The following is a 12,965-nucleotide window of genomic DNA, read 5'->3' on the forward strand; positions in this document are numbered from 1 at the left end:
CCCGCTGGACAGAAGTGATTGGTGACGGGTGGGAGGCAGCGAGATGGTACCGAGAGGCCTGGAGCCCAGGGGCCTGCGGGGACGGCACAGCCTCTGCAGGGGCTCCGTAACCTCCAGCGTCCTCCTGACTTTCCTTTGCTCCGTTGATACATCTCTTCGCTCCTCCCGCCACGGGTCCTGTATGACAGAAGGAAGAGGAGAGGTACCCTACTGCCTGATTCCATGCATTTTTATCTTAGGGCACCTTGTGTGCAAAGTGAAGCATCCCAGGGGAGATGCGGAGATGAAAGACACAGACAGCATATCCAGTGAACCAAGCTTTCCACATTCTTCACCCCTCATGTCACTCCTGTGAGACAGGTACATTCACTGCCGTTCTTAAGATGAGGAAAACGGAAATGAGAGTCTTGCCCCAAATCTAGAGTTTTGTAAATGGCAGAGCTGGGGTTCCAACCCAGGACCTTCTGACTTCCAAGATGTCAAAGAGTTTATAAATATATGAAAAGTGAGCAGCAGTTGTAATGAAAGAGGTTAGATTACACACCACTTTTATATCTATGGCTTCTTTTAGCCTTGTGAAAACCCTAGGTAGGGAGGGCAGGTATGATTATCTCTGTTTATAAACGAGGCAGTGGAAGTGCCTGGAGATCAGCGATCCTCCCAGGGTCAGGAGCCAGTTTTTCTGCCGGCAGATCACTGGTCACTTAGTGCTGCGTCGTTGAGTTCTTATGATTGAAGATAATGGTCTACATAATGATATTTAAAGAATTGAGTTCGCTCGGAGTATCAGTATTCCTGTGTTAGTTTTCTTGGGCTGTCGTAACAAACTGCGCGGCTTAAAGCAGCAGAAATGTATTCTCGCATAGTCCTGAGAAGTCTGAAATCAAGGTGTCGGCCGGGCCCTCCACGTGCCCCCTGAAGCCTCAGGGGGGAGAATCCTTGCTTGCCCCTTCCAGCTCCCAGTGGCCCCCGGCCGTCCTTGGCGTTACCCGGCTAATAGCTGGATCTCTCCATCTCCATCTCCACCACTGTATGGCCTGTGTGTCTGTGTGACCTCTCCTTTTAGGAGGACATCAGTCATTGGTCTTAGGGCCCACCCTAAACCAGCATGACTTCATCTTAATTTAATTATATCTGCGAAGACTCTATTTCCAAATAAAGTCACGTTCTGAGGTTATGGGTGGACAATTTTGGGAGACATTATTCAGCTCACTAAAGTTTTTCAAAAGGGTTGAAAATTGAGCAGTAAAAGTAAAGCACAGCTTTCCCCCCTTCCCTCCCAAGTTGGATTACTCCTTGTAGCAATCTAGCCATGCCTGGTGGGAAGAAAGATGAGTCCTTGCAAATTTCGTTTCACGTTGCAAATGGGAACCCTGTGGACCTCCCCCATCTGAGGACCCTCCACGGTGGGTGAAAGGGGTCCCACCTTTCATTGGGATTCTGGGAGATACACAAACCAAGAGGATGAACTTGTTTCTAAGATCTGGAGTGTAGTTATTGGTGAGTTTGCCCTCCACAGGCTGATTCAGAGTCTCAGGAAGCGGAAACACCTTTGCAGAGGCTCCAGCTGGTTGGCCAGAGGCAGCCCACGATGTAGGGACAAGAGCCAAGCCACCAGGAGTCCCCTTCTGGCCACCGTGAACGCTGAAAGGCCGCTTCCCTCCTTCTTTGCTGGGTTTCAGGAGTTCATTTGGGTCATTTGGAGGCAGTTGTGTTGTTCCACGGTGATTATATCTCTGGACACCCCAGCACTAATCCACATCCCTAAAGAATTCTCTCATATCAGAGCAAAACACAGAGAAATCGGAAAGGGTGGTCCAAGTAGGTAGGTAGTGGTGTTTAGCAGTGGGGCAATTACTTCATTTCCATGAGCTTTAGTTTACTTCATTTGTGAAATGGAGAAAATAAGGCCTACTCGATAAGATCGTCTGAGATGAGAGATAATGCAGTAAAGAGATGGGTACTTTGCCTGGCACTGAACAGAGACCCAAAGCAATGGGAGCTGTGCTTGTCCCTCAGCCAGAAGGAAAGGACAGGGTGGATTTCTGGCCCGATCTGGAGAGTTGGCGGGCAGAGGTCACCATGGTCTAAGCTGAGTGCACAGGCCAGGAAGAGGGGCCCTGTCTTCTTTCTGGGACCCCAGTGTAATCATGATGGTCTTAGTCCTTTCGATAGATGCCAGGGGGTGTGGCCCTTGGTCCCTGTCCTTGGCAGGCAGAGTTCTCCTGTGGCCCTGAGCTGTGAGCTCTTTTTTCTCCCCCCGTGGCTTGCAATAGTTTATTATTTTTAAATTAAAAAATAAAGTATTTATTTATTTTATTTTTGGCTGCAACAGGTCTTAGCTGTAGCACGTGGGATCCTCTGCTGTGGTGCGTGGCCTCCTCGGTGCGGCGTGCGGGCTTCTCTCTAGTTGTGGCGCAGAGGCTTCAGAGCGCGTGGGTGCTGTAGTTGCGGCTCGCGGGCTTAGTTGCCCCAAGGCGTGCGGGATGGTAGTTCCCTGACCAGGGGTTGAACCTGCGTCCCCTGCATTGGAAGGCGGATTCTTAACCACTGGACCGCCAGGGAAGTCCCTTAATTTTTAATTTTTATATGGTTTTTAAAGGTTCCTTTCCATTTGCAATTATCACAAAATATTGGCTATATTCCCTGCGTTATACAATATATCCTTGGGCCGTGAGCTCCTGAACAGTCTGGATTCTTAGGTCTTTCTAGCTCCCAGGGCTGTAGAAGAAGTGGAAGAGGATGTTAGTTTTTCTTGTGGTGTCTGCAGTCACTTTCCTGGCAGATCCACACGGAGAGAGAACACGAGGCGTTGAGTCCTTGTGAAGAACAGGCTTTTTTTTTTTTTTTTTTTTTTAATTTTATTTTATTTTTTATACAGCGGGTTCTTATTAGTTATCTGTCTTATACATGTTAGTGTATACACGTCAATCCCAGTCTCCCAATTCATCCCACCATCTCCTCTCCCCAGTCTTCCGCCCCTGCTTTCCCCACTTGGTGTCCGTATGTTTGTTCTCTACATCTGTGGAAGCACAGGCTCTGTGATGCGGTGGGTACTGCATCGGCAGCGTCAGGGTCTGGTCTCTGTCTAGGTATTAATCGGCTTTGGGCAGAAAACTGGACTACTCTTGGGCCTGTCTTGTGACGAACAATTTTCCAGTATAAATGAGAAATGGACAAGGAGGAAGAAAAGCGGCAACATGAATGAGGATAAATGACCTCGGGCTGGGAGGATGTCCAGGACCGCGGCAAAGCGCAGAATCTGTTCCCCATCCGAAGAGTGGACAGCTGGTTCACTGGAAATCGAGATTTTTACGTGAAATATCCCAGATTTTAACAGCAGATTGAAAAACACTGGATAGGACAAATGAAACACCGCTGGGGCACGTCTACCTTTGGGCCACCAGTTTGCAACCTGTGGTCTCAAACTTGCCCTAAAAATTCCGTGATTCTTTCATCAGCAGTGGTGCTCGAACTCCGTCATGGAGAGGAGCAAAGATAACTCATTCCACAGAAAGGGCTGCATTTGTAAGTGTTAGCACCATTTATAAAAAGTTACTTAGAATTTTTTTTTTTTTCGGTATGTGCGCCTCTCACCGCTGTGGCCCCTTCCGCCGCAGAGCACAGGCCCCGGAGGTGCAGGCCCAGCAGCCACGGCTCACGGGCCCAGCCGCTCCGCGCCACGTGGGGTTCTCCCAGACCGGGGCACGAACCCGCGTCCCCTGCATCGGAAGGCGGACTCTCAACCACTGGGCCACCAGGGAAGCCCTACTTAGAATATTTTGACAATTCAAATACTTTTGGGGCTTCCCTGGTGGCGCAGTGGCGCGGAGCGGCTGGGCCCGTGCGCCATGGCCGCTGCGCCTGCGCGTCCGGAGCCTGTGCTCCGCAACGGGAGAGGCCACAACAGAGAGAGACCCGCGTACCGCAAAAAAAAAAAAAAAAAAAAAAAAAAAAAAATTAAAAAAAAACTTTTGTATTTTTATTCATATTTCTAAAGTGTTGAAATTTATATCCTCTATCATTTGATGACCGTGACCACTCCATGAGTATGTCGCTCAGTTAGTGACAGGTCAGGAGTTACACCCCAGGCCCTGGGGCTCCAGAGCTCCTGTTCCCCGAGCCCTGTACCATATACCACCCCCTCTCCTCACCCACTGCTGAGGGTGCTTTCTCCCATCTTTCTGTTCCCGGCTCCTTTTCATCCACCAGGTTACTGTTTCAGCATCTCTCCCCTTGGGGACCTCCACCACCCACACCAGCCACGCCAAGCACTCCGTTTCAAGTCGCTCCCCTGCTGCTGTCAGTCTCAGCTCCTGTTGATTGTCTTCGTGGCACTCGCCACGATTTGTAATTATTCTGATTGTTAGTCTTGCTCTGTATTTTTGGTCAGTCTCCCTGATCAGCACGTATGTGGTGTGAGGGCAGGACATGTGTCTGTGTTTGCTGTTTTACATTTGGTCTCTAGCCAGCCAAGGGCTGACACATGGTAGGTGCTCAGTACATCTGTTGAGTGTGTGGGCGTGCGGTGGGCGTGGCTTGCTGAATTCCTCATATACAGGTTTGGATGGATGGAAGGGTAGCGGGGAGAGGGGCGTCGTGCTATAATTTCGTACATTAGCTTCCTCCCCTCCCCCTTCCTGCTGTTGCCTCCCCACGTTTCCTAGGCCTTCTGTTCCCTGTTCACTGTTCTGTCATTCTTCCCAGGTACCCAAAGTTGGGAACCTGCCCCTGACCACCGAAGTTCTCAAGAGCCTAGCAACTCCTCTGGCCCTAGAGAAGAAGCCACAGGTGGCCTATAAGACAGAGATCATCGGAGGTGTGGTGGTACACACGCCCATCAACCAGGTGCAGGGGCCTGGGGCTGCCAGAGGGTGGAGGGGTTCGGGGGTGTCCGTGGTGTGTCAGTGACATGACAGAAGGGCCGGACCGAGGAAGGGGTGAGGGTAGCGGAGCCAGTGCACGTGGGGTGGTCAAGAAGATACCGGCAGTGCAGAAATTGAGGCCACCGCATCTGAAGTTCTGGGGCAGTACGTCTCTGCATCATCCACGGGGACTGGCGCTTGTGAACCCCGTGAGAAGTGGGGTCGAGGATGGCTGGAAAGAAACCCCACTGTCCCTTGGCCTCGTCCAGCTGGCGTTCAGAGTCTCCCTTTCTCCTGGGTCTGCCCAACCCCCCCGGCCTTGGTCTGTGAACGCACCTCATACAGGGCCTTCCCGGGGCAAAGCCAAAGTTTTTTTTTTTCTGATTTCTTTCTTTCTTTCCTTTTTTTTTTTTTTAAACATCTTTATTGGAGTATAGTTTCTTTACAGTGGCGTGTTAGTTTCTGCTTTATAACAAAGTGAATCAGCTGTACATATACATATGTCCCCATATCCCCTCCCTCTTGCATCTCCCTCCCACCCCTCTAGGTGGACACAAAGCCCCGAGCTTATCTCCCTGTGCCCTGTGGCTGCTCCCCACTAGATAGCTATCAGTTTTACAGTGGGTAGTGTATATAAGTGCATGCCACTGTCTCACTTCGTCCCAGCTTACCCATCTGGTTTACTTCTCACTTGGCTGCCATCGTGGCCCAAGAGGAAGAGACGATTGGCCGGAGAGGGTGGGGTCAGGGGCGTGGCTGCGTCCGGAGGGGGCGGCGCTAATCCTGCAGCTGTTTCCTTGTAGGACGGTGGGGATGGGCACGAAGGGAGTGAGCCCGGCTCCCACACCATCCTTCGAAGGTCTCAGAGTTACATCCCCACGACAGGCTGCCGTGTCCCCACCGGGCCCCCCCTCATTAAGAGCGGCTATTGTGTGAAGCAAGGGAATGTGGTGAGTGTCCATGTGGGGGCTGGGAGGGATTCTGGGGACCCCGGGAGCCAGTGGGTGTGGGCGAGGCAGAGGGGAGGGCAGTTTGCAAGGCGGAGCGTGGAGCCAGCCAGGCCCAAACCGCCCGAGCCGGGGAGAGGCTGGGGTGGGGAGAACTCCCGCCCCGCAGCTCGAGGTGATCCGGGGAGTCGCCCCGTGAGAAGAAGTCCTTGCCCCGGACCCCCAGTGTGGGAGCCTGGCTTCGGTGGGGCGGGGTCCCCAGGAGCTTAGAACGAGAACGCACCCCCGGAAATGCTGGGAACTCTTCTAACATCCTGCTCTTGACGCTTTATTTCAGCGCAAGAGCTGGAAACGGCGCTTCTTTGCGCTGGACGACTTCACCATCTGCTACTTCAAGTGTGAGCAGGTCTGTAGTCACTCTGGGGCCCGCCTGAGAGGCCGTGGGGGGCAGAGGCACAGGAGTCACACCCACGTGTGTGTGTCTGAGCAGAGACGCGGGCACACAGACTCCGGGGGTGCTTGTGTCTAACCTCCGTCCGCCTGGTGTGCGCATTTTCACGGTGATGTAAAGTGGCCTTAACTCCCTGCCTTCGTGGTCAGGGCCACAGAGCATCTTCTTAGATTCCTTTCCTCTCTTGATTATTTTGAGACCTTGTCTAGTTTGCGACCTGGTTTCAGCCAGTCGTCTCTGATGACGATGGCTGCCTGGTCTGGGCGTTGGGCTCACAGCCTCATGCTCTCTCTCTCTCTCTCTCTGTTTCCCCCCAGGACCGAGAACCGCTGCGTACCATATTCCTCAAGGATGTTCTCAAGACCCACGAGTGTCTGGTCAAGTCTGGGTAATTGTCTCTGCTTATTCTTCTCTGGTCAGAACTCCATGTGCCCTCTTAGCTCTCTCTCTTTTTTCTTTTTTAACATCTTTATTGGAGTATAATTGCTTTACAATGGTGTGTTAGTTTTTGCTGTATAACAAAGTGAATCAGCTATACACATACATATATCCCCATATCTCCTCCCTCGTGCGTCTCCCTCCCACCCTCCCTATCCCACCCCTCTAGGTGGTCACAGAGCACCGAGCTGATCTCCCTGTGCTATGCGGCTGCTTCCCACCAGCTATCTCTTTTACGGTAGTATATGTAAGTCCATGCCACTCTCTCACTTCGTCTCAGCCTTAACTCTTCTGTTACTCCCCTCCTGAGGCTCTATTCCAGAACCTTCTTCCAAGAGCAGGAAGATGTTGTCTCCCTGACATCTGTGGCTGACTTTCCACATCCAAGCTGCCGCAGCTGTGAAATGGCGCCGGGCAAACCTACCCCTCTTTCCATCCCCTTACTCTCACTCCTGAAATGAGCCAATGGGGTACTTTTCTGATGGAGAAAAAGAAAGGATATAGAACAAAGGAGAGGCGCTTCTCAGGGGTCAGCTGCTCATCTCACAGGAGGCCTGGGCTCGGAGGGGGAGGGGGACTGTGCCCTTAGTCACTTGCTTTTCAGTGCATCTGCTCAGACCCCTGTTTACGCCAGTGCCTCTGCCCTGAACTTGTTATACTTTTCTCTTCTCCCCATTTTGACAAAAGTCCCTGATGTCTTCTTAACATGAAGATGATTCACAGCAATGCTCTTGGGCAGGACGAGGAAGTTTTTTTTTTTTTTTTTTTTTTTTTGCGGTACGCGGGCCTCTCACTGTTGTGGCCTCTCCCGCTGCGGAGCACAGGCTCCGGACGCGCAGGCGCAGCGGCCACGGCTCACGGGCCCAGCCGCTCCGCGGCACGTGGGATCTTCCCGGACCGGGGCACGAACCCGCGTCCCCCGCATCGGCAGGCGGACTCCCAACCACTGCGCCACCAGGGAAGTATTTTTAATGTGTTCCTCTTTCCACTAGGAAATGGTCACCTTTCCAGTGCCACAGAGCGTAGGACGAGTTGGGGACCTGGGGCCTCTTCGAGGGCTCTCCCATATCCAACACCCATACAGGTGCCCCTGGAACCAAACTTTAGCGACCCACGGGCATCCGGGCACCTAGCAGTCCTCCTCTGTCCCTCAGTCTGTAGTCTGTAGGGGTATTACACTGAATCTCCGTCCCACGGGCTGTGCATGCAGAGCCTGCGTCCCCAGGGAAGCTGTTAGCAGCAGGCTGACTGATCTCACAGGAAGGCATGGGGAGGCTCTTGCATGAAAACGAGGTGTTTTGTGGCCCAAGGAAGCAGGGACTGTTGTGAGCCTTGCAAAGGGCAGTTGCAGAGTATGGAAGATTAGGGAAGTTCCCACCGACAAATTATCATTTGTGAAAGGTGCTACGGATGGAAATTGCAGAAGTGTGGCTCCAGAGGTGACAGTGGGTGGAGGAGAGATGGGGCCTGTTCCTGACCCTGGAGGCCCGTGCAGGTTGATGGGCGTATTGGGGCAGCTTAGGGAACCCAGATAAAGTTTGTTCCTAAGAGCGCTTTGCGCTTTGCCTGAGCCAGAGTCAGCCTGAACTCCGAGGAAGAGAATTGAGGGAGTTGAAGATCCTTGGGGAAGGAAGTTGCCGAGGCTCCGGGTTCCAGGCCTGTGAGACTGGGGTCGCCCAAACCCAGTCACGGGGGTCAGGGCATCTGAGGAGTCAGTTAACGTTTTGTTGAGTTGAATTGAGTTGACTTAAAAGGCGACATACATACAGAGTGAAGTAAGTCAGAAGGAGAAAAACAAATACCGTATGCTAACACATATATATGGACTCTAAGGAAAAAATGTCATGAAGAGGTTAGTGGTAGGACGGGAATAAAACACAGACTTACTCGAGCATGGACTTGAGGATATGGGGAGGGGGAGGGGTGGGCTGTGACGAAGTGGGGGAGTGGCAGGGACATATATACACTATCAAATGTAAATTAGATAGCTGGTGGGAAGCTGCTGCATAGCACAGGGAGATCACCTCTGTGCTTTGTGACCGCCTGGGGGGGTGGGATAGGGAGGGTGGGAGAGAGGGTGATGCAAGAGGGAGGAGATGTGGGAGCATGTGTGTATGTATAACTGATTTAGTTTGTTGTAGAGGGAAAACTAACACACTATTGTAAAACAATTATACTCCAATAAAGATGTTAAAAAAATAAATAAATAAAAAAAAAAAATAAAAGGCGACATGTAGCCTGAGAAGTAGATATGAAAAGGGTGGGGATTTCCTCCCTGTTTTGCTTTTACCTCCTTTGTAGTAGATTACATGATGGTGCTGTATGTGTATGAATAGTTTAAAAGGTTAAACCATCTTATCCAGAAAGAAGAGCCATCTCCACTCAGATACTCAGAAAGTAATTATAATAGCGAATGAAATGCATTTCAAACGGCCACCGTGTGACATTCATTGTACCAGGTGCCTCATGTAACTCATGAGATGCCTTATATAACTTACAACTGATCTTTGTGGTAAGAAGCTTGATGGAGGGGGGCTTCTGATTTCCATTTTACAGTTGGGGTAGAAAGGCTCACAAAGTTTTAAAAATATTCTTAAAATACCTTTTTTAAAAAAAAATTTATTTATTTATTGGCTATGTTGGGTCTTCATTGCTGTGCTCGGGCTTTTTCTAGTTGCGGCGAGCTGGGGCTACTCTTCGTTGCTGTGTGTGGGCTTCTCTCACTGTGGTGGCTTCTCTTGTTGCGGAGCACGGGCTCTAGGCTCATGGGCTTCCGTAATTGTGACACGCAGGCTCAGTAGTTGTGGCTCGCAGGCTCTAGAGCGCAGGCTCAGTAGTTGTGGCACACAGGCTTAGTTGCTCTGCGGTATGTGGGATCTTCCCGGACCAGGGCTCGAACCCGTGTCCCCTGCATTGGCAGGCGGATTCTTAACCACTGTGCCACCAGGGAAGTCCCCTAAAATACCTTTTCCCAGGGGTGTCAGGCTTGGGTCCCGGGTCCGTCTGACCCCTGAGTGCTGTCCCCGCCCATGTGGGTCTTTAGTCTTGTGCTCCTGCTTTGCCCAGGTACCCAGGTCACTGGCAGCGCACCTGCTGTTTCCTTCCGAGTCCTGATTCCTGAAGCCAGCCCTGCCGGTGATCAGTCCTTTCTTCCTTTCTTTCTTTTTTTTAAAAAATATTTTGACCACACCACATAGCACGTAGGATCTTAGTTCCTCAACCAGGGATCAAACCCGGGCCTCCCTGCAGTGGAAGCGCAGAGTCTTAACCACTGGACCACCGGGGAAGTCCCCCTGTGATGAGTCCTTTCTTGGAATTATTCTAACTCTTGGCATATAACGTGCAGTCTAACATCTGATTGTACAGTTTTGCTTTTTTATGTTCTTTCATGGAGAAGGAATTGGATCTTTTACTCCGTATATGTTCTCCACGGTGACTGGATACACAGAGTAGGCATTTCACCCTGTAAATAATTTCGGCTGATTGGAGGTTTGTGGCTGAGCGTCAGCTACCTCTCGCCTTGTGCCTTGCGGAAGCAAGTTCCCTCCTCCAAACCTCACACTCAGTTTGAAGCATCTTCAAGTGGTCTACTCTCTCCTTCCCTTTTTCCTCTTGAGCATCCAGCCCCCTCCTGAGAGCAGGGATTTAGTGAAGCTGATGCAGTTGCTGTGTGGCTGGAGAAAGGCTTTGGAAATAAGAGATTCAGGTCCCTTAGGAGAGGCACCTGGTAGTGGAGTAACTAAGAGCGTAGACTCTGGAGTCGGACCTGGTTTCAAATCCTGGCTCTGACCGTTCCTTCCTCCGGTGCCGTGGACAAGTCATGGAACCTCTCTGGGCCTGGGTTTCCCCATCCATAAAGTGGGGAAAGTCTTACTGCCTCATTGGATTGTTGGGAAGATTGGATGAAATAACACATTAAAAAACACAGCTCTCTCCTCATAATCCCTCTCTCCTCATAATCCCTCTCTCTCCTCATAATCTCTCTCTCTCCTCATAATCTCTCTCTCTCCTCATAATCTCTCTCTCTCCTCATAATCTCTCTCTCCTCATAATCTCTCTCTCCTCATGATCTCTCTCTCTCCTCATGATCTCTCTCCTCATAATCTCTCTCTCTCTCCTCATAACCTCTCTCTCCTCATAATCTCTCTCCTCATAATCTCTCTCTCTCTCCTCATAATCTCTCTCTCTCCTCATAATCTCTTTCTCTCCTCATAATCTCTCTCTCCTCATAATCTCTCTCTCTCCTCATGATCTCTCTCTCTCTCCTCATGATCTCTCTCCTCATAATCTCTCTCTCTCCTCATAATCTCTCTCTCTCCTCATAATCTCTCTCTCCTCATAATCCCTCTCTCTCCTCATAATCCCTCTCTCTCCTCATAATCTCTCTCTCCTCATGATCTCTCTCTCTCCTCATAATCTCTCTCTCCTCATAATCTCTCCTCATAATCTCTCTCTCTCCCTATAATCTCTCCTCATAATCTCTCTCTCCTCATAATCTCTCTCTCCTCATAATCCCTCTCTCCTCATAATCCCTCTCTCTCCTCATAATCTCTCTCCTCATAATCTCTCTCTCCTCATAATCTCTCTCTCTCCTCATAATCTCTCCTCATAATCTCTCTCTCCTCATAATCCCTCTCTCTCCTCATAATCCCTCTCTCTCCTCATAATCTCTCTCTCTCCTCATAGTCTCTCTCTCCTCATGATCTCTCTCTCTCTCCTCATGATCTCTCTCTCCTCATAATCTCTCTCTCCTCATAATCTCTCTCTCTCCTCATAATCTCTCTCTCTCCTCATAATCTCTCTCTCCTCATAATCTCTCTCTCCTCATAATCTCTCTCTCTCCTCATAATCTCTCTCCTCATAATCTCTCTCTCTCCTCATGATCTCTCTCTCTCTCCTCATGATCTCTCTCCTCATAATCTCTCTCTCTCCTCATAATCTCTCTCTCTCCTCATAATCTCTCTCTCCTCATAATCTCTCTCTCTCCCTATAATCTCTCCTCATAATCTCTCTCATAATCTCTCTCTCCTAATAATCTCTCTCCTCATAATCTCTCTCTCTCTCCTCATGATCTCTCTCTCCTCATGATCTCTCTCCTCATAATCTCTCCTCATAATCTCTCTCTCCTCATAATCTCTCTCTCTCCTCATAATCTCTCTCTCTCCTCATCTCTCTCCTCATAATCTCTCTCTCTCCTCATCTCTCTCCTCATAATCTCTCTCTCCTCATGATCTCTCCTCATAATCTCTCTCCTCATAATCTCTCTCTCTCCTCATCTCTCTCCTCATAATCTCTCTCTCCTCATGATCTCTCCTCATAATCTCTCTCCTCATAATCTCTCTCTCCTCATAATCTCTCTCTCTCCTCATAATCTCTCTCCTCATAATCTCTCTCTCCTCATAATCTCTCTCTCTCCTCATAATCTCTCTCTCCTCATGATCTCTCCTCATAATCTCTCTCCTCATAATCTCTCTCTCCTCATAATCCCTCTCTCTCCTCATAATCTCTCTCTCTCCTCATGATCTCTCTCTCCTCATAATCTCTCTCTCCTCATAATCTCTCCTCATAATCTCTCTCTCTCCCTATAATCTCTCCTCATAATCTGTCTCTCCTCATAATCTGTCTCTCCTCATAATCTCTCTCTCTCATGATCTCTCTCCTCATCTCTCTCTCTCCTCATGATCTCTCTCCTCATAATCTCTCTCTCTCTCCTCATAATCTCTCTCTCCTCATAATCCCTCTCTCCTCATAATCCCTCTCTCTCCTCATAATCTCTCTCTCCTCATAATCTCTCTCCTCATAATCTCTCTCTCTCCTCATAATCACTCCTCTCTCTCCTCATAATCTCTCTCCTCTTAATCTCTGTCTCTCCTCATAATCTCTCTCTCCTCATAATCTCTCTCTCTCCTCATAATCTCTCTCTCCTCATAATCTCTCTCTATCCTCATAATCTCTCTCTCCTCATAATCTCTCTCTCTCCCTATAATCTCTCCTCATAATCTCTCTCATAATCTCTCTCTCCTAATAATCTCTCTCCTCATAATCTCTCTCTCTCTCCTCATGATCTCTCTCTCCTCATGATCTCTCTCCTCATAATCTCTCCTCATAATCTCTCTCTCCTCATAATCTCTCTCTCTCCTCATAATCTCTCTCTCTCCTCATCTCTCTCCTCATAATCTCTCTCTCCTCATGATCTCTCCTCATAATCTCTCTCCTCATAATCTCTCTCTCCTCATAATCTCTCTCTCTCCTCATAATCTCTCT

At 49.7% G+C, this 12,965-nt stretch overlaps 1 protein-coding gene across 6 annotated transcripts in view; it reads left to right on the plus strand.

Moving 5' to 3' along the window:
* PLEKHA2 (pleckstrin homology domain containing A2) overlaps positions 1-12,965 on the plus strand; it is a 79,949-nt gene that overhangs the window by 48,473 nt on the left and 18,511 nt on the right. For all 6 annotated transcript variants that reach the window (XM_067022419.1, XM_059049238.2, XM_067022416.1 and 3 more), the window contains exons 6-9: positions 4,708-4,848; positions 5,669-5,815; positions 6,150-6,218; positions 6,581-6,651. In XM_067022419.1, the coding sequence (XP_066878520.1) occupies positions 4,708-4,848; positions 5,669-5,815; positions 6,150-6,218; positions 6,581-6,651 (428 nt within the window). The remainder of the gene's footprint in view (positions 1-4,707; positions 4,849-5,668; positions 5,816-6,149; positions 6,219-6,580; positions 6,652-12,965) is intronic.

This window comes from Kogia breviceps, chromosome 20, assembly GCF_026419965.1.
Source record: "Kogia breviceps isolate mKogBre1 chromosome 20, mKogBre1 haplotype 1, whole genome shotgun sequence".
In the NCBI taxonomy this organism is placed as follows: Eukaryota; Metazoa; Chordata; class Mammalia; order Artiodactyla; family Physeteridae; genus Kogia; species Kogia breviceps.